Source organism: Microcaecilia unicolor, chromosome 14 (assembly GCF_901765095.1).
Source record: "Microcaecilia unicolor chromosome 14, aMicUni1.1, whole genome shotgun sequence".
Lineage (NCBI taxonomy): Eukaryota > Metazoa > Chordata > Amphibia > Gymnophiona > Siphonopidae > Microcaecilia > Microcaecilia unicolor.
The window spans coordinates 53,054,573-53,075,912 of NC_044044.1; the positions used below are offsets into that span (position 1 = coordinate 53,054,573).

At 42.4% G+C, this 21,340-nt stretch overlaps 2 protein-coding genes across 4 annotated transcripts in view; one reads left to right on the forward strand and one right to left on the reverse strand.

Annotated features, from left to right (window-relative positions):
• Window positions 1-2,472, reverse strand: part of CFAP45 (cilia and flagella associated protein 45) — a 104,344-nt gene extending 101,872 nt beyond the window's left edge. For both annotated transcript variants that reach the window (XM_030188204.1, XM_030188205.1), the window contains exon 1: window positions 2,413-2,472. In XM_030188204.1, coding sequence (XP_030044064.1) covers window positions 2,413-2,415 — 3 coding nt within the window. In that variant the 5' untranslated portion in view covers window positions 2,416-2,472. The remainder of the gene's footprint in view (window positions 1-2,412) is intronic.
• Window positions 1-21,340, forward strand: part of LOC115458322 — a 164,132-nt gene that overhangs the window by 20,726 nt on the left and 122,066 nt on the right. The window lies entirely within an intron of this gene.

A 21,340-nucleotide genomic window follows, 5' to 3' on the forward strand; every position in this document is an offset into this window, starting at 1 on the left:
ATCCAAGGGTACTTGAGTACATAAGTATTGCCATACTGGGACAGACCAAAGGTGCATCAAGCCCAGCATCCTGTTTCCAACAGTTGCCAATCCAGGTCACAAATACCTGGCAAGATCCCAAAAAAGTACAAAACATTTTATACTGCTTATCCCAGAAATAGTGGATTTCCCCCCAAGTCCAATTTAATAATGATCTATGGACTTTTCCTTTAGGAAGCCGTCTAAATCTTTTTTAAACTCTACTAAGCTAACCGCCTTTACCACATTCTCTGGCAATGAATTCCAGAGTTTAATTACACATTGAGTAAAAAAAATTTCTCCGATTTGTTTTAAATTTACTACTTTGTAACTTCATCGCATGCCCCTTTGTTTTAGTATTTTTGGAAACGTAAACAGACGCTTCACGTCTACCCATTCAACTCCACTCATTATTTTATAGACCTCTATCATATCTCCCCTTGTTTTTCAAGGGCCACGTTGACTAAAAAAAAAAAATCCAAGCTGTTCACTGGACAAAGTGGTGAGCACAATGGGCAGCCCTAGAATCCATTTTGTTTGCACAATTAATTAATTTACTTAAACTATCACAATTTGTATTCCCTGGAAGGAAGAAGCCTCGGAGCCCAGCCTCACTGTCAGCAAAGAACTTAAGGCTCAATGGACAATCACTTCACTGGCATAAAGACAAGAGGGATCCCCCGGCTATCACACTCCCACCCTTCAAACGCCTCATTACTTACACCTTCCCGGGGAGGGGGGGTCCCTGGTGCCTAGGATAAGGGGCATGAGTGATACACATTCACTCCTGCCCCTTCTGAAACTGAGTTCAAAATAGTGCTGGCTGACTCTTAGCAGAGGTCTTGTATTACCACCAGGAGTCAGGCTGCCATGTTTGGAGTTTACTACAACCTGCATTATTCAATTTATATAATAATGAGACGAGATGTTCTGCCCGCACGTGTGCTTTGCATCTATTAGATATTGCACATTAATTTAAAACTTTGGTGCGTTTCAGTAATATAATGTACTTTATTGCCATTTATCACACAACATAGTAACATATAGTTACATAGTAGATGATGGCAGATAAAGACCAGTATGGTCCATTCAGTCTGCCCAACAAAGATAAACATATATACTTTTACCCTCCATATAAATAGGTATTCTCCTTGGTGGCTTTAGGCAGAAGAAAACTATGCAACCTAGATTGGCCACTGTTGGAAACAGGATGCTGGGCTTGATGGGCCTTCGGTCTGTCCCAGTATGGCAACACTTATGTACTTATAAATTTTCAGTTGTTACAGTGGCGTAGCAATGGGGAGGTCTTCAGGGCTTGGGTGCTCCCCACTTTGAGCTTGAACTTTGGCACCCTCCAGAAGTGCAGCACCCTTTTAAACGGCTGGCAGAGATGCTGAAGCCCCGCCAGCCAAAGAAATCCAGTTCTCATGCTACTCCCCTCCTTCTTGCACTGCTTCTTTAATGCAGAATTCAGTGGCATGCCTCAAGCTGCAAGCGTCTGGCCTTCTCACACATGCTGAGTTCACGAAAGAACTGAGCATGTTTGGGAAGTCCTGGAGTACACCAACTTCTGCATTACAGAAGCAGCTCAAGGAGGAGGGAATAGCAAGGGAACTGTATTTCTTTGGATAGCGGGACCTCAGCATCCCTGCCAGCAAAGGTATGTTTAGCACGCACACAGGGGAGGGAGGGGAAGGAAAGAAGGATGTGTGTTGACCCCCCCCCCCCCCCCAGTCCACCCTTGGAAAACCCCAAAATAGGAGGGCCAGCTATGCCCCTGATTAAGCATGTAATTCTCTTTCCCTGTAATTTCTGTCACTACCTCCAAACATGCACAACCCCTAATACCACTTTCTACCCATGCATACTGAAATGCTTTGATGTTTCACTCATATATACTGTCATCTACCAACATTTGCTTATTTCCGATCAGACGAAGAAGGGCAACCTTCGAAAGCGAATCAAGAAATGTATTGTTATGTCCAATAAAAAAGGTATCATCTTATTTTCTTTTGTTTTATTTCTATTGATTACCCATACATACACATTCCTATTTGCCAGAAATACAAACACCAACTCATCATTCACTCCCAATATCCCCTGCCCACCAGTCCTCCCCAGCTAAACCCTTCTTACCCCAAACAGTCTTTGGCTAGCTCCAGCATACACTTCAATGAAATAAGATAAAATAAATAAGGAGCCCTTTCCCACCGCCTGTAACAACTGTGGGAATATATAAAACGTGCTCCAGGTTCATGGTTTCCAACCTACTAGAGATCAACAAAGTCCAGTAATTAATTTCTGTACTATAATTGGATTGTAGCTCCAAGAGCTGCAATCTTAATTACACAGATGATGATTATTATTATTATGCAGATTATTGTTGTCTCTTACCATAGCTGGTGCGAGAGCCGCTGCCTAGCCTCAGGCTGCCCGGGACCTTGTTGTTGACACATCACCACGGCAACCGGAATCTAGAGTTCCACCTTCTCCCCTCCATGGCAACCAGGGTTAAAGGTTAACAAGAAGCTACTGTTTCAAAAACCCAGAACCATGCAAAAGATATATATATAAAAAATAGAAGCACAGGGCGAAGCCAGCAAAGTTTTAAAACCCCAGAAACATTTTTTTCGCAGGAGATTTCATGAGAGCCGTGCACGAGATAGCGAATCTGCAAACCAAGAATGACGGCATAACGTCAAAAAATTGAAGCCGGCCTCCCCGCGGAGCCGCCATATTGTTGAACGCAAAACAAATTGTCCACTGTCATGTCCTTCCTTGTTAGTAGCAAGTATTAATCTCGGTGATTGAAACATGCTGGGTTGTGCAGCAGACGGATGTACACAGAGGAACTCTCAGAACAGAATAACCTTGCATCGGTTAGAGTAATAATTACTTCTAAATCGTAGGCATAGCTGGCAAGTTACCTATTCCAGGAGGGAGACTTTTGGGGCAATCCTAGATTTCTGCCAGCCACATCATGTTGCATTATGGGACCTTCAGTAGTGATTTCAGTGGATAGAATCACTGTTTCTTTATTGCTACCAAGTATTTATGTATATGGCATTTTCTTTAAACTTGGATTGCTTTAATTCGTTTATCCAGACCTTACATACACATAGTATTGCTTTTTAAACCCAAAGGTAATCAATAGAAATCAAACAAAATAAAACATGGAAAATAAAATAAGGTGATACCTTTTTTATTGGACATAACTTAATACATTTCTTGATTAGCTTTCGAAGGTTGCCCTTCTTCGTCAGATCGTAAATAAGCAAATGTGCAAGCTGACAGTATATATATAACTACTACTACTACTATTTAGCATTTCTATAGCGCTACAAGGCATACGCAGCGCTGCACAAACATAAGTGAAGCATCCAAGCCTTTAGTGGCGTAGCTACAGGTGGGCCTGGGTGGGCCACAGCCCACCCAATTTGGACTCAGGCCCACCCAAAATTGTGGGAATCCCCAAAGCCTATATTTTATATTTCAATTTGTTTATTAATTTTCAGTTTTAACAAGATTACACTTGTTTTGAAATACAGCAATAATTACATTAATAAGAAATTCAATAATTTTCCATATAAACAATAAAACTAAAAAGAGAATAATACATATTATCACAAACATATATTTTAAGCTTCCTTAGACCCCATTTAAATCCTGGGGCGAACAGAGTTAGGGAAGATATTTTTAAATTGAACTTATATAAAGAAAATAAGGTGGCGCAAATATTCCCATTTACTTTAACTATTAGATTTGTTTAGAATCTAGAAATGATTTTAGACTATCTGGTGAGAAAAAAGTGTATGACCCAACCTAACTAGACATTTGCACGGATAGGCAAGGAAAAACATCCCGCCTATTTCCAGCGTTCTTGATTTTAATGCTAGAAAAGCTTTCCTTCTCTGTTGAGTCGATTTTGTAACATCAGGGAAGATTTGTACTTTTATCCCACCAAAACAGGTTTGAAGATTTTTAAAATAAAGTTTCATTATATTATTCAAATCCTGTTCGAAAACCAAGGAAACTATCAGAGTTGACCGGTCTGTATTTTCATCCACCGACCGCTCTAATATTGCTGAAATATTCTCAAGGTCTAAGTTAGTGTGTAGTCCATCCTGTTTTTTCCCATTCTCTCCTTTGGGGCTTGAAATGTAATATATCTTATTAATAGGCAGCATTGCTTCCAGGGGCATTTTTAAAACTTCATTTAAGTATCTTTTAAGTAAATCATAAGGATTAGTCCCAGGGAGTTTGGGAAAGTTCAATAGTCTCAAGTTTAATCTTCTATTGAAGTTCTCAATTTGATCCAATTTCCTTCGGATGTCTGCGTTATCTTTGACCACACTGACTTTGAACTCTTGAAAGGAGTCTACTTTATTTTGGAAATCAGTTACTTTTTCAGCAATATCCATTTTTAACTGGTCAACCTTTAAATTCAACTCTTGAAACTTTTTTTTAAAAGTACTCACTTCTCCTGAAGTTTGTTGTAATGTCCCATCCATTTTTTTCAACATTGTCCAAATCATTGCCAGATTTACCTCCCTCGTAACTCCTAAAGATGTTTCTTGTGCTTTCGGCGTCTTCTCCAACGCTTCCCGCCCCTCACAGACAGCTTCACCCAGAACACTTCCGGTAGGGCGTCGCTGTTCATCGGGCCTCGTCGTGGACGCCGGGCATGGAGGCCTCACAGTTGCTGGTGGTGAAAGGGATATTTCCTCTCCTAGCAGGGTCTCCGCTTCCCCAGAGAACCCCACTATAGGATCCGTATCTCCTATTGTTTGGGAAATAGGCGCGAAATAGCGCTCGAGACCAGACTGAGGTACCGTGGGAGTCGAGGTAGGTGGGGGAACTACCTTCGTTATCCCCTTTCTTTTAGTATATGGCATTCTTCCTCGAGGAAATAATTTTTACCAGGTCGGGTTCAGAGCTGCTGTTCCGTGCAACCTATTGCGCCGCCATCTTAGGTCACCACATGCAAGGGATTCTGTTGGATGTTTGACGAATTCTCCCCAAAGCCTAAAGATTTCCTCCTCCTCAAGCAGTCAATGCTCTTCCAAACAGCAGCTGGCACCACATATCGGCCCCTCTGCACATGCTCAGTTTTCACCCATGCAGAAGCACTGAGCATGTAGGGACTACTGGCAGCAGTGTCAGCTCAAGTCAAGTGCTGCCAGCTGCTGAGGAGGAGGAAATCTTCAGCTAGTGCAGTTTGGGGATCCCCATCAGCTCAGGTATTTAACATTTTGTGTTTGAGGGTAGGGGGAGAGGCAGAGAGCAGAGTGGAGGGGGGCCAGGAGGGGCTGAATTCTCTGCCCATCCATTTTGGGCTCAGGCCCACACAAATTTGGCTGTCTGGCTACGCCCCTGCTTTCATTGACAGTCTAACAGGGTGGGTGGGATGTATGCATGGGGACATCAAGGCATTGAATTGATAGTCTAACAGGATTGATAGTCTAACCCATCCTGTTAGACTATCAATTGAATGCTTTGATGTCCCCATGCATACCTCCCACCCACCCTGTTAAACTGTCAATGAAAGGCTTGGATGCTTCACTTATATATACTGTCAGCTAGCACATTTGCTTATTTCCAATCTGACAAAGAAGGGCAACCTTCGAAAGCTAATCTAGAAATGTATTAAGTTATGTCCAATAAAAAAGGTATCATCTTATTTTATTTTCCATGTTTTATTTTGTTTGATTTCTATTGATTACCTTTAAGAGTGGACTAACACGGCTACCACACCTCTCTACTTAAACCCAAAGGCGAATCCTAAGGGTGGTAAACAATTATGGATAAACTGTGTTGTGTCTGACTACTTGTTTTGGACTGCTTTGGATCCCATTGATCTGTACATTTGCTGTCTAGAATTTTGGAAGATGGAAATGAGGAAATAAAAATTAAGTTTTGGATGTATTCTGTAGAAGTTGTTTACTTTTGCAATGTGTGTATGGATGCCTCTGTGCATGTGATAATGTTTGAATAACTGTCTATACTTATGGCAATGATTTCTAAACATGTGGCAACATTAAAGAACAGACTTTTAAATGCCTAGTTGGGTATATATGCTAATCTCAACTTTGTTAAATGTTTCAGGCACATCCATCTACCTGCTCCCATGATGGTGCTGAATTTTATTAAGTTTGCTTGGGATAATGTGAGATATAAATGTTTTTTAAAAAATCCTTTAACCTTCACTTTTTAAGGCATTGCCTATCCAACTGCATGGTGATGGCACAAGGACATCTAGGGGGTTGTTTACTAAAGCTTAGCTCGAGTTACCTATAGCAGGGCCCATTTTATTCCTATGGGCCCTGCTGCAGATAACTCGAGCTAAGCTTTAGTAAACAACCCTCCACGTTTGGTGCAGTGAAGACTAACTCAAAATAACCTGGCTCTTGTCCTACTATATAAATGAAGAGTGACCGACGTGCTGCACATGCGCAGAGCGTCACAGATCACTCCTGACATGGTTAGAGGCAGGACGGACCAGCGCCACTACAGAAATCCAGAACGCCCAGGCAGCGGAGAGAATGCGAGCGAGTACGAGAGCCTTCAAAGGGATGCAGTTGCAAAGGAATGTAACAGAACATCATTAGGGGGCGGTTCTTTGTTTCTGGTGCCTTGGCGAGGAAAGCTGGTGATGTGATTTGGGGGGGGGGGGGGGAGGGAATCAACGGGTCTGGACTGCAGCTGCGGGGACAGGAATCCGGACGGCTCTGGCCGCAGGCGCTGGGTCTGGCAGGCTAGGGTTGGAGGGGGTGGGGAGAAGGAGGTGATAGAGGGGGGGATACAGGATTCATGTGCTTCTCTCTCCAGGAGCCAAACCCACCTGCTGCAGTCACAGGGACATAGAGGCAGGGGGAGCCTATAAAAAACCCCAGAAGGAGCCTGAGGCCTGAGAGAGACAGCGAGCCGGGGCCACACGTTAACAGGGACAGAAGCAGGCTGAGCCCCAGGAGCCAAACCCACCTGCTGTGGTCAGAGGGAGATAGAGGCAGGGGGAGCCCATAAAACGCCCCAGAAGGAACCCAAGGGCTGAGAGATACACTGAACCCGCAAATAGGTGGGAAAATGTGGGATACAAATGCAATAAATAAATAAAAATACAGCGAGCCGGGGCCACACGTTTACAGGGACAGAGGCACATCTGTGGAGCTATGACAGTCACAACGGTGAGTGATTAGCTGGGGAGTTGCGGCTCAGCTCCTGGGGCCAGGGACCCAGGACTCCTAAGAGTAAGTGCAATACTGGGCTCCCTCTCCGCACTCGCAGAGAAACTGGCAACAAGACCCATTAATTACAGTACTAATATCACAACACTTCATCCTATTCCATCCATCTGTCTCTCTCTCACACTCAGTCTCTGTCTCACACACACACACTCTCTCTCTCTCTCTCACACACACACACATACACTCTGTCTCTCAACTCACTCTCACACTCTTTCACACAGACACACACACACTTTCACTGTCTCTCTCACACACGCACACATACACACACTCTGTCTCTCTCAACTCACACTCTCACACAGACGCACACACACACACTTTCTCTGTCTCTCTTTCACACACACGTACATATACACACTCACTCTCTCTTAACTCTCACAGTCTCTCACACACACACTTTCTCTGTGTCTCTCACACACGCACTCTCTCACACACACGCACACTTTCTCTGTCTCATACACACACCGCATCTCAAGAAAGATATAGTGGAATTGGAAAAGGTGCAGCGAAGGGCGACTAAAATAATAGCGGGGATGGGACAACTTCCGTATGAAGAAAGACTAAGGAGGCTAGGGCTTTTCAGCTTGGAGAAGAGACGGCTGAGGGGAGACATGATAGAGGTATATAAAATGAGTGGAGTGGAACAGGTGGATGTGAAGCGTCTGTTCACGCTTTCCAAAAATACTAGGACTAGGGGGCATGTGATGAAACTACAGTGTAGTAAATTTAAAACAAATTGGAGAAAATGTTTCTTCACCCAACGCGTACACTCCTGAATTCATCGCCGGAGAACATGGTGAAGGTGGTTAGCATGGCAGAGTTTAAAGAGTTAGACGGTTTCCTAAAGGACAAGTCCATAAACCGCTACTAAATGGACTTGGTAAAAATCCACAATTCCAGGAATAACATGTATATAATGTTTGTACATTTGGGAAGCTTGCCAGGTGCCCTTGGCCTGGATTGGCCGCTGTCGTGGACAGGATGGTGGGCTCAATGGACCCTTGGTCTTTTCCCAGTGTGGCATTACCTATGTACTTATGAAATATATATAGAGAGAGTGAGAGTGTGTATATCTGTATACATTTCAGAAATAAAAAATCTTGCCTGTTTTAATGGGCTTAACGGCTTGTATTACCATATTGAAAATGCGACCATACAATGCCTTTGTGGTTATGTTCCACTAATAAGATAAACAACTAGCTTTCTTGAAAGGATTTACATAACCTTTGAATGCATGACTAGAAATACAAATGCTCTAATAATATTTAAGCCTGCCGTTAGGGGACCCTTTGATAGTCTGTGTGCAGTGGGAAAGAAGGTTTTGAGAGACTTGATGTGTTTTAACCACAGTCCTTAACTAATTTGTACACCAGCCTCTAGGGTATACCTCAGCTCTACTGATTTGTGAGGTCCACTACACATATTATTTTAAACATTGGCGCTAGTATTTAAGTTACACCAGTCACTGTCACCACTGAAAATTCACCCCTAAGATTTGTAGGTCTTAAAATTCATGCATCTGTTCTCCTGGCATCAGCCATGCTCAAAATGTCACGTATTACATCAATCATACAGTATACACATTATATCTGAATGGTCAAATTTGTGTGAGGTCATCATGTAAACCAACCTATTACCATTTTGTGTGCTCCACCTGTTTCATTCAAGCCATAGGTGCATAATGCTGACTGTAACATAGCTGTGGGAAAATATTTAAGAGGACAAAGGGTTGTTTTACTCCTGGATTGCTGATAAGCTCCTTTGCTAGGCTAAGTCCTACTTTACCCCTAATGCACCTATGGACTTGTAGTTCTAATTTCAGGCAGGCAGGAAATACAGGTTCATGGATGCCTTGGTGGAAAAATCTAGGACTGGGCTCCAACCCCTTATGGCACGGAACTTATTGAACCCCCCCCCCCCCCCCCCCCAAAAAAAAAAAGAAAAAATCATGTGTTAAAAACTGGTGAGTGCCGATCCCATGAAGAATGCTGTAATGGTCTGATCAGGTATGTACTGGCCATGTCCCAGTAGATGGCAGTCTAGCCCTAGTCCCTGAGAACTATCTCTGCTTCAAGATGAAGGACTCGAATGTGTGGTGGCTGTTTTCTTCAAATGATGCTCTTTACACAGGAACTTTTAAGCTCCAGAATGAAAATCCTGGTTGAATCCTCCTATTTAGAGGCCAAATTACAGTGTCCTGAATTGAGTGATGTGTGCCTTTCGAGGCTGCAGCAGTGAGACCTGTAGAGTAAGCTGCATGGAGGATCAAGTGCCCTCTGTCTAGTTACCATCCAGTTCAGAAGTTAACTTCTGTTGAAGATATCAGAATTAATTATCCATTCTGCTGCCTATGAACTGTGCTTTTTGTGTGTCAAATCTGTAAAATACAGTGAGACAGTCTGGACCTTACTGAGAGTCTACCTAGGCCAGTGGTTCTCAACCCAGTGTCCTCAGGTCACACATAACCAGTTAGGATGTCAGGATATCCACAATGAATAGTCATAAAGGAGATTTATGTACAGTGGAGGTGGTACATGCAAATTTATCTCATGCATATTTATTACCAACACTTTTGACTAATTGATTAATACAATACTTATTCCTTCTGTTTATACATACAACAAGATCAAATATCCATCATTGCTCTTTATTAACTATCACTTCTCACCCTCCATTCTCTCAAACAATGTCCCCCAACAGTATTATTTTAACTCAAAAACAGCAGGCCCTAATAGCATAATCATGTCCCTCAAATCATATTGTCCACCAAAATCTTGCAGGGTTCAACCTTACGGTTAAAATCACCTCCTTATATCCTTTGTTCAAACAGTGGCAACACTCAAATGTGTTCAATCTGTATATTCCAATGGTCAGTTCAACTAATTCAAACGATGATCAATCAGGACATAGACCATGAATTTTTCCCCGCTGTGTTCTTGAGAAACAACTGAAGCAAAGTCTATCAGACTTCGGAAAACAGATACCCCTCTTGTTAGTCACTGGTTAGAACTTCATCATTCAGTTGAGGATTTAAAATTTGTTGTTTTGGTTAGTATGCAGAGAGATAGGGGTAATATTGAACGGGACCTAATTCATAAAGAACAGCGATTAATTTTCAATTGGGGGACTGTGGAACCTCATGGTCTAAACAAGGAGATAGATTGGCCCTTGTCAATGTCAATATAAAAGAGGAATTATGTCAGACGTAAAGTTATCCAGCCTGCCGTGATGTAGTCACGTTGAATACTGAGAGAATCCATGGTGTGCCTAGTACTCTAATGAGGTTGTTAAAGGTATTTTGTTAATATTATTTCAATCTTCAGAAAATATGATGTATGTATGGTATTGTATGTAATTGTTTATGTTGTTTGAATAAGGTCTCCTGAGGAAGTAAAATGAAACATGGCCAGTGTAGAGACCCAATGGATGTTTGAATGAGAGAGAGACGTGTGATCAAGATCCTTGTCAAAGTCCTCTTGAAAGAAAGGGTTTGTGAAGACTTTGCTTCAGTTGTTTCTCAAGAACACAGTGGGGAAAAATTCATGGTCTATGTCCTGATTGATCATCGTTTGAATTAGTTGAACTGACCATTGGAATATACAGATTGAACACATTGAGTGTTGCCACTGTTTGAACAAAGGACACAAGGAGGTGATTTTAACCGTAAGGTTGAACCCTGCAAGATTTTGGTGGACAATACGATTTGTGGGACATGATTATGTTATTAGGTCCAGCTGTTTTTGAGTTAAAATAATATTGTTGGGGGACTTTGTTTGAGAGAATGGAGGGTGAGAGGTGATAGTTAATAAAGAGCAATGATGGATATTTGATCTTGTTGTATGTATAAATAGAAGGAATAAGTATTGTATTAATCAATTAGTCAAAAGTGTTGGTAGTTTACTACAGGTGACTAATTTAAAGAGAGTGTAACCCATTTAGTAAAACGATGCATATTTATTATGGATATCCTGAAAACCTGATTGACTGGGTGTATCCCAAGGGATGGACTGAGAACCCCTGATCTAGTTTACTGTTGTGCTCATCAGAGATGTTCTACTGTCTGTCCATCTGACTAAGATTTTCACCTCCATCCTCACTGTCCATGCTCATCTGTCTCCTCAGACTACCACCTCTTCCCCACCTCTCTTATCTCTCTGCCCAGACTACGGTATGCCTGACATTTCACCAGAGAATTCATCAGATTAATCTTGAGTTCTGCATCAGGCTGCTAATGTCTCCCCCACCTCATTCCTCTCTAGAACGTAAGAATGACCATACTGGGTCAGACCAATGGTCCATCTAGCCTAGTATCCCGTTTCAAAAGTGGCCAATTCAGATCACAAGTACCTGACAGAATCCCAAATAGTAGCAAGATTCACGCTATTGATCCCAGGGACAAGCAGTGGATTCCCCGTGTCTATCTCAATAGCAGACCATGGACATTTCCTCCAGCAACTTGTCCAAACCTTTTTTAATCCCAGATACACTAACTGTTGATACCACGTCCTCCAGTAATGAGTTCCAGAGCTTAATTCATTGAGTGAAAAAATATTTCCTCCTATTTGTTTTAAGAGTATTTCCATGTAACTTCCTTGAGTGTCCCCTAGTCTTTGTACTTTTTGAAAGAGGAAAAAATTGATTTACGCTTATCCATTCTATACCACTCAGGATTTTGTAGATCTCAATCATAACCCCCCTCAGCTGTCTCTTTTCCAAGCTGAAGAGTCCAAACCTGTTAAGCCTTTCCTCATATGAGAGCAGTTTGTGGCTTGGATCTCTTTCAGGGAGAGAAAACTAACAACTTATAGCAGCAGCTTCAGAGAGCATTTTCCATCTCACAGATAGGCTGCAGAGAATACCTTCTCCTGCTTCCACCCACCCTACCCCTCTACCCACCCACCCCTAGAGTGACATGTCTTATATAACCTCCCTATCAACCCACTCATTACTTTACCTCACCCATTTCTATTCTTCTATCACCTTCTCCCACTACTCCAACCAGAGTTACACCTAATCACACTGACCACCCTTCAACATCTTCTGTCCTTCTGTGACTGTTCTCTTGTGCTTGACTGCTTAAATATTTTAAATTTAAATGCTTTACTTTTTGTCTATTAGATTGTAAGCTCTTTGAGCAGGGACTGTCTTTCTTCTGTGTTTGTACAGCGCTGCGTACACTTTGTAGCGCTCTAGAAATGTTAAATAGTAGTAGTAGTAGTAGCAGTTCCATCCCCTTTATCATTTTGATTGCCCTTCTTTGAACCTATTCTAATTCTGATATATCTTTTTTAAGATACAGTGACAGGAATTGCACACAATATTCAAGGTGTGGTTGCACCATGGAGCAATACAGAGGCATTATAATATCTCTTTTATAATAATTCCAAGCATTCTATTTGCTATTTTGACTACTGCCACACACTGGACAGAAGATTTCAGCATACTGTCCACAATGACACCTAGATGTTTTTCTTGAATGCTAGTATCAAATAACTATAATTTGGATTATTCTTCCCAATGTGCATCACTTTGCACTTGTCAACATTAAATGTCACCTGCCATTTGGATGCCCAGTCTTCCAATTTCCTACGGTCTTCCTGCAATTTTTCACAATCTGCATGCGTTCTAACAACTTTGAATAGTTTCGTGTTGTCCGCAAATTTAATCACCTCACTCATCATTCCCATTTCCAGATCATCAATAAATATGTTAACTAGCACCGGTCCCAATACTGATCCCTGGGGCACTCCACTATTCACCCTCCTCCACTAAGAGAATTGGCCATTTACTTAGATTGTGAGCCCATTAGGGACAATGCAAAGTACTTGTAATAGAAATTGTAAACTGCATAGTTGCCTCAGGGATCACTTGCAGTATATCAAGTGCTGAAATAAAAATAAGTAAGTAAATAAAAAAAATTTAACCCTACCCTCTGTTTTCTATCCATCAACCAGTTCCTAATCCACAACAGAACATTGCCTCCTATTCCATAACTCTTTAATTTTCTAAAGAGTCTCTCAGAGGGACTTTGCCACACACTTTCTGAAAATCTAGATACACTACATCAACTGGCTCACCTTTATCCACATGTTCATTCACACATTCAAAGAAATGAAGCAAATTGGTGAGGCAAGACTTCCCTTGGCTGAATCCAAGTCGACTCTGTCCCATCAAACATATAAATGGCGAGTGACTGTACTCACTCGCAAATGCGCAGTAGAGACTTCCCTCTCTGTCCCGCCCCCGCGTCAATAAGTGATGACGGGGTGGGACAGAGAGGGAAACTGCGTGAAGCTGCCGACGTCGCTACCGCTCCCCCCCCCCCCCCGAGGTCGCCGCCACCGCTCCCCCTCCACCCGGCCCGAGCACTCTTCGGTATTGAACTTACATCGGCGAAACGCAGCACGCAGATCAGCTGAGCTCCCGCCGCCCTTCCTTCCCTGCCTGTGTCCCGCCCTCGCCAACGTTACGTCACACGAGGGTGGGACACAGGCAGAGAAGGAAGGCCGACGGGAGCTCAGCTGATCTGCGTGCTGCCTGCGTTTTGCCAATGTAGTTCAATACCAAAGAGAGGGCCCGGGCCGGTTGCAGGGGTGGTGGCGGCGACTCCGGGGGGCCTTGCCAAAACCCCATACTAGCCTGTTTTAACGGGCTCAATGGCTAGTTAAACCATGTTTGCCTATGTGTGCAGTGATTTAATCATTTATAATCATTTCCACTCTTTTGAACGGCACTGACATCAGGGTTACCAGTCTGTAGTTTTCCGGATCACCCCGGATCCCTTTTTAAAAATAGGTCTTACATTGGCCACCCTCCAATCTTCAGGTACTGTGGATGATTTTAATGACAGGTTACAGATCACTAACAGCAGACCTGAAATTTCATATTTGAATTCTTTCAGTACCCTAGGATGTATATTATCCAGTCCAGATGATTTACTACTCTTTAATTTGTCAATTTGGCTAACTACATCTTCCAGGTTCACCAAGATTTCTTTCAGTTCCTTTGCATCATCACCCTTGAAAACCACCTCTGATACAGGTAGATCTCTTACAGCTTCTTCAGTAAAGACCAAGGCAAAGAATTCATTCAGCCTCTCTGCTATGGCTCTGTCCTCCCTGGGTGCCCCTTTTTACTCCTTGATGTTCTAACGATTCTACAGATTCCCTCACAGACTTTCTGCTTCTGATATACAGTGGGGGAAATAAGTATTTGATCCCTTGCTGATTTTGTAAGTTTGCCCACTGACAAAGACATGAGCAGCCCATAATTGAAGGATAGGTTATTGGTAACAGTGAGAGATAGCACATCACAAATTAAATCCGGAAAATCACATTGTGGAAAGTATATGAATTTATTTGCATTCTGCAGAGGGAAATAAGTATTTGATCCCCCACCAACCAGTAAGAGATCTGGCCCCTACAGACCAGGTAGATGCTCCAAATCAACTCGTTACCTGCATGACAGACAGCTGTCGGCAATGGTCACCTGTATGAAAGACACCTGTCCACAGACTCAGTGAATCAGTCAGACTCTAACCTCTACAAAATGGCCAAGAGCAAGGAGCTGTCTAAGGATGTCAGGGACAAGATCATACACCTGCACAAGGCTGGAATGGGCTACAAAACCATCAGTAAGACGCTGGGCGAGAAGGAGACAACTGTTGGTGCCATAGTAAGAAAATGGAAGAAGTACAAAATGACTGTCAATCGACAAAGATCTGGGGCTCCACGCAAAATCTCACCTCGTGGGGTATCCTTGATCATGAGGAAGGTTAGAAATCAGCCTACAACTACAAGGGGGGAACTTGTCAATGATCTCAAGGCAGCTGGGACCACTGTCACCACGAAAACCATTGGTAACACATTACGACATAACGGATTGCAATCCTGCAGTGCCCGCAAGGTCCCCCTGCTCCGGAAGGCACATGTGACGGCCCGTCTGAAGTTTGCCAGTGAACACCTGGATGATGCCGAGAGTGATTGGGAGAAGGTGCTGTGGTCAGATGAGACAAAAATTGAGCTCTTTGGCATGAACTCAACTCGCCGTGTTTGGAGGAAGAGAAATGCTGCCTATGACCCAAAGAACACCGTCCCCACTGTCAAGCATGGAGGTGGAAATGTTATGTTTTGGGGGTGTTTCTCTGCTAAGGGCACAGGACTACTTCACCGCATCAATGGGAGAATGGATGGGGCCATGTACCGTACAATTCTGAGTGACAACCTCCTTCCCTCCGCCAGGGCCTTAAAAATGGGTCGTGGCTGGGTCTTCCAGCACGACAATGACCCAAAACATACAGCCAAGGCAACAAAGGAGTGGCTCAGGAAGAAGCACATTAGGGTCATGGAGTGGCCTAGCCAGTCACCAGACCTTAATCCCATTGAAAACTTATGGAGGGAGCTGAAGCTGCGAGTTGCCAAGCGACAGCCCAGAACTCTTAATGATTTAGAGATGATCTGCAAAGAGGAGTGGACCAAAATTCCTCCTGACATGTGTGCAAACCTCATCATCAACTACAGAAGACGTCTGACCGCTGTGCTTGCCAACAAGGGTTTTGCCACCAAGTATTAGGTCTTGTTTGCCAGAGGGATTAAATACTTATTTCCCTCTGCAGAATGCAAATAAATTCATATACTTTCCACAATGTGATTTTCCGGATTTAATTTGTGATGTGCTATCTCTCACTGTTACCAATAACCTACCCTTCAATTATGGGCTGCTCATGTCTTTGTCAGTGGGCAAACTTACAAAATCAGCAAGGGATCAAATACTTATTTCCCCCACTGTACCTTAAAAAGTTAATAGGAGTTTTTGCCTCCAAGGCAAGTTTCTCTTCGTATTCTCTTTTGGCCTGCTTTATCAATGCTTTGCATCTAACTTGCCAGTACTTATGTTGCTTCTTGTTTTCTTCATTTGGATCCTTTTTTCATATTTTGAAAGATATTCTTTTGGCTCTACTAGCGTCTTTCAATTCTCCCTTTAACCATGCTGGCTGTTGTTTGCTCTTCTTTCCACCTTTATTATTATGTGGAATACATCTGGTCTGGGCTTCCAAAATGTATTTTTAAACAACGCAAAAGGTTAATTGGAGAGCAAAACTTTAGAAAGTTACCACCAAATACATAAATTTTTGCTCCAAAACAGTCAGAGAAGGCACATACCTGTATTTTCAAAAAAATGTTTACCAAACATTGAAGCCTCAACTACCCAAGGAAGAGTCATAGACTTTTGAACAACCCCAATTGGATTTAACTATCACAGGCTTCACTTCTAAGACTGTAAAAACAATAGGGAAAAACAACTTCTTATCAAAAACCACTACTAAAAAAACTAGTCACTAATACAAAAGTAAAGTGTCTTCTCAACTCAGCTTTTCTAAATATAAATCTCGGCTTGTGGCGTATACTCCAAAACTTAGCTTTATAGAAGAGTCATTCCGACTTGACGTAATGTAAGTACTTCTACAATCTTTCAAAAGCTGCACAGACAGCTCAAGTCCAACACCTTGACATGGGCCCCCTTATTTCACATAGCTGCTTCAGGAGGAGGAACAATATATGAAAACAACTGCCTCAACATTGCGATGAGAGGATAAAAAATGTGAAAGCCAGATCTCTAATCAGTTCCAAGCAAAAAATGTAAAGACATTTGGTGATAAATGCGTAAATAGCTTCCCCTCTTGGTTCCTGGAACAGTTGCTCCAAGAAGCAGTCATTTATTGCGTCTAGGAATTTTACCTCCCTAGCACTCCCTAATGTGGCATTTAACCAATTGATACGGGGGTAATTGAAATCACTAATATATAGAATCTGTATAACTCAATATCATAAACCAAAAATCTTCTACATCAATATATTCTGTGTCTTGTGTTATCTCTCTATATAAAAGGCAACACCAACGTTCTATGAAGCCTCCAGCCGGAAGTGTGAAGGGGGCGAGATATCCGGTTTCCCTATGGGTGTCTGCCCCGCCCTCTCTGTAACACAGTCAGTGAAGGAAAACAGCAGAGCACGAAATCAAATCGCTGGCTCTGTAACAGTGAAGGATTCAGAGGCGGGAGGGGAAAGAGGCCAGAGGGCAGGGACACACACACTCCCACATGCACACAGAAGAAAACATTGCTAGCCCCCTTTTCATTTGCATCAGAAACGGGGCTTTTTTACTAGTTATTTAATAAAAATATAGTGGAGAAAAAAAAGACTTCAGTAGAAATAAGAGACACCCCTATTTGAAACTTTCATAAACACAAAGGGCTCTTTATAATCATGTCATTAAAAAAAACTCCACTAATATTTCAATATTCTTCTACTAAACAAGAAACAAATAACCTTTCATGGATACAGAATGAGCTGGAGAAAATATTTGTTGCCAAGCATTATAAGCTTGGTACTTATCTTGATGTCACAGTCTCTGTTCCGTTGTGTTCTGTTACCGTTCAGATAATTCTCTGTTAAACTTCTCAACAGTTCAAGTATTTTTTTCTCCACTAGATTTTTATTAAATAATAACACAAGACACACCTTGGGATACAGAATATATTGATGTAGACATTTTTTGGTTGATGGTAATTGAAATCACCCATTATTATACTGTTGCCAAATTTGCTAGCTTTTCCAAGTTCTGTTAACATGTCTTCATCTGTCTAATTGTTGTGGCCTGGCAGATGGCAGTGTAGTCCTACACGCATATGCTTTCCCTTCACACAGGAAATCTCTATCCATAAGGATTCCACATTGCCAAGCCATGCAGAATTTTTATTTGCTTGACTCAATTCCCTCTTTAACATATAGTGCGACCCTTCCCAGCCCCCCCTCCATCCAATTTGATCCATCGTATCATTGCAATATAATTTATACCCTGGTAACACAGTGTCCCTTATATCACCTCTTCAACTTCATCTTTGTGAAATGACAAAAAAGGAAACCGCCCATCTTCTCCTTTTCATTTAAGCTCATCCCCACCCAATTCCTTAATTTTGTTTCCACTGTCATCATCCTTTCCATCTGTCACATCCTCAAGGTGTAACGCAGTCTTTGTCCTCAGATATGCTGTGATCACACTATTCCTCTAAAACCCTTTACTGGACCCTACCTGCCCTGCTAATTATCATCCCTTCTCCCTATCACATTTAAACCTCTTGAACAGGCCTATAGATTTTATTTATTTTCATTTATTAAATGCCTCTAGCAAGAGATCTGAAGCAATTTACACAATAGAAACTATAACTTTAGCAGGCTGCCAAAATGTGCCTTTCCTTGCATAGCTACAGTAAGAACATTCTGGGCCCCTGCTTCAAAAAGGTGCCAATCAAATCTGAATGGAGACCATTTATTCCAGGAAAGTATCCCAATAGAATTGAAGTCTTAGCTTTTGGAGGGAAGTATGAAACTGAGTTCAAGGAGGAGCCTTTTCTTCCTCCCCCAGAAGGATCCACAGGAAGGAGTATGTGCTATAGAACTACATTGGGTGGATTACCCCGGTCTGGGGCCCATCTGAACCTTGGCTCCCAGCTATAGAGGTTAAGAGGAAATGAGAAAGCACAGGGGTGGCTAATCTAGTCTGCAGCTGTCCCTTGGTGCATACCCTGCCTTGAGTGAATCTTTTCATAAAGCAGTGGCGTAGCCACAGGTGGGCCTGGGTGGGCCAGGGCCCCTCCACTTAGGGCTCAGGCCCACCCAACAGTAGTGCACATTTAGCCGTAGCTAGTGGGGATCCCAAGCACTGCCAGCTGAAGACTTCCCCCTGATGGTAACAAAAATGCTGCTCTCCACGATACTAGTACCTGCGAATGCTCCGTTTTCAGCACATGCCTGCTGCAGATTGCCAAAATGGAGCGAAGCATTTGCCCACCAGCTGAGATATTTTTTTGTGGGGGGGTGGGGGGAGAACACTTGGTGCCCCCCAACTTCTTGCCTAGGCCCACCCAAAATCTGCTGTCTGGCTACGCCCCTGTCATAAAGGCAATTAATAAATCTCACATAAATAAATAATAAAAACTGAAAGGACAGAGGACTGTTCCTAAAGAGACCAAAACTGATCAGCAGTTGCCAGTCTGATCCACAGCTGTCTCCACAGGCACAGAGGGGCCTTTTTACTAAGCTGCAGTAACAAGTGGCCTGTGCTAGTTTGGACGTGTGAAATTGGCGTGTGCTGGGCCATTTTTTACTGCAGTGAGCGAAACGGTCTTTTTTAAACGGGGCAGTAAACGGCTGTGCGCTGCTATTAAAACTAGCGCGTGACTATTTACTGCTTGAGCCCTTATTGCCACCTATTTACTTGGCGATAAGGGCTCATGTGCTACTCGTGTGGTAATCAGGTAGTGCGCAGCAATGTGCTTGCGCTACCAATTACCGCCATGAGTGCCCCCGGTGTAAAAAAAACAAAATTATTTTCTACCATGGGAAACTACACGTGTCAACTTCAGAACTACCACCGGGCGCCTGTGCTACCCCGACAGTAGGGTCAATTTGGTGTGCACTACTCAAGCGGTATCCCTGCCAGCTTAGTAAAAGAGTGCTAGAGAAAAGACAAGCATAGATCATCAGGGTGATGATCTTCAGAAGACAGAGAGAGAAGCTGCTGCTAGACTACAATCCTTGTCAGGGAAAGGACTGGACACTGGGGAGTAGTGAAGCTGGTGAGCGCTGAGACCCTGAAAGAGAGAGGAAATGGGCTGTTTGCCTGACCTGCCTTATCTAACAGACAAGGAGTACTGGAGAACACAGAGCCACAAAAAGCTGAGAGGATGGAGAGAAGTGTGTTTGGAGCACAAAAGATTGGCTTGTCGAGGTCATAACTGAGAGAACCACACTCCTTGTTACATTTGCTCTGCAAACAGATCGTAATAATATCCTGAGACTTTATTTTCGCCATATGAACTCCACTTTTCTTGGGTCAAAAATACAGATTTTTCCAGACTTTTCCAAGGACACCCAGAGAAGAAGAAAAGTTTTCCTGTTATTAAAAGAAAGAGTTCTCCGTTTAGGTGGAACCTTTCAATTGAGGTTTCCCTGTAAATGTCTTATTACTATTGATTCTATATCATATATTTTCTTTGAGCCAGAAAAATTACAAGAATTTATTTCCTCTAAAGAATAATGTTGTAATAGGCACTGTATTAGGTGCTATTCGGCTGCGATTTTCCGTCACCTCTCTCTGTTTACTTAAATTGATTGTTCTTTGATTTTACAGTTATTTTCCTAGATCTTGGATCATAATTTGTGGTCGATATAATGTTGGATAATTTCCGCTTTGAACTGAATTTTCTTTATTTTTGTCTTGATCGATTTATGTTGTATTGCATAAATGTAAATTTGAATAAAGTATAAATAAAAAATTAAAAAAAAAAAAGATTGGCTTGTCATCTAAAAATGAGAGAGTGGAGTACAGGACTTAAGGCCTGTGATGAGGAGCTAGAGGTGAAGGACTGATAACAAGGAGAGAGGCTGCTGACCACACTAAAAGAGAGAAATGGCACATAACTGAGGAACAAGTTGCCAAAATTCAAGATGTTACAGTAGAGAGATGTGGTAGCCCGCATGTGAGTCCACTTCTAAAGCCAGTCAATAGAAATAGAATAAAATAAAACATAGAAAAGAAAATAAGATGATACCTTTTTTATTGGACTAACAATCCATTTTTTGATTAGCTTTCAAAGGTAGCCCTTCTTTCTGATCCGACGAAGAAGGGCTACCTTCGAAAGCTAATCAAAAAATGTATTAAGTTAGTCCAATAAAAAAGGTATCATCTTATTTTCTTTTCTATGTTTTATTTTATTCTAAGATGTTACAGAGAACTTGCCGAGATTCAACAAGCCTAATAACTATTGTCCAATGCTGCTCATTCACGTTGGCACAAATGATACTGCTAGGCAGTGCGTTTTTTCTAGCGAAAAAGGTGCCGGTACTCAAATGCGAGGCCACCCTTCAGGGGTGGGGGTGATCACTGAGGGACCCACCCCACAATAGCCAGGCCCTCTACAACCAGTCACAGAATCTATGACAAGGCAGAATTGGTGTGTAGAGCCTGAGCTCTTTCATTAATACTTGGGGTCCTTGGGTCAATTTTAGCAGACAATG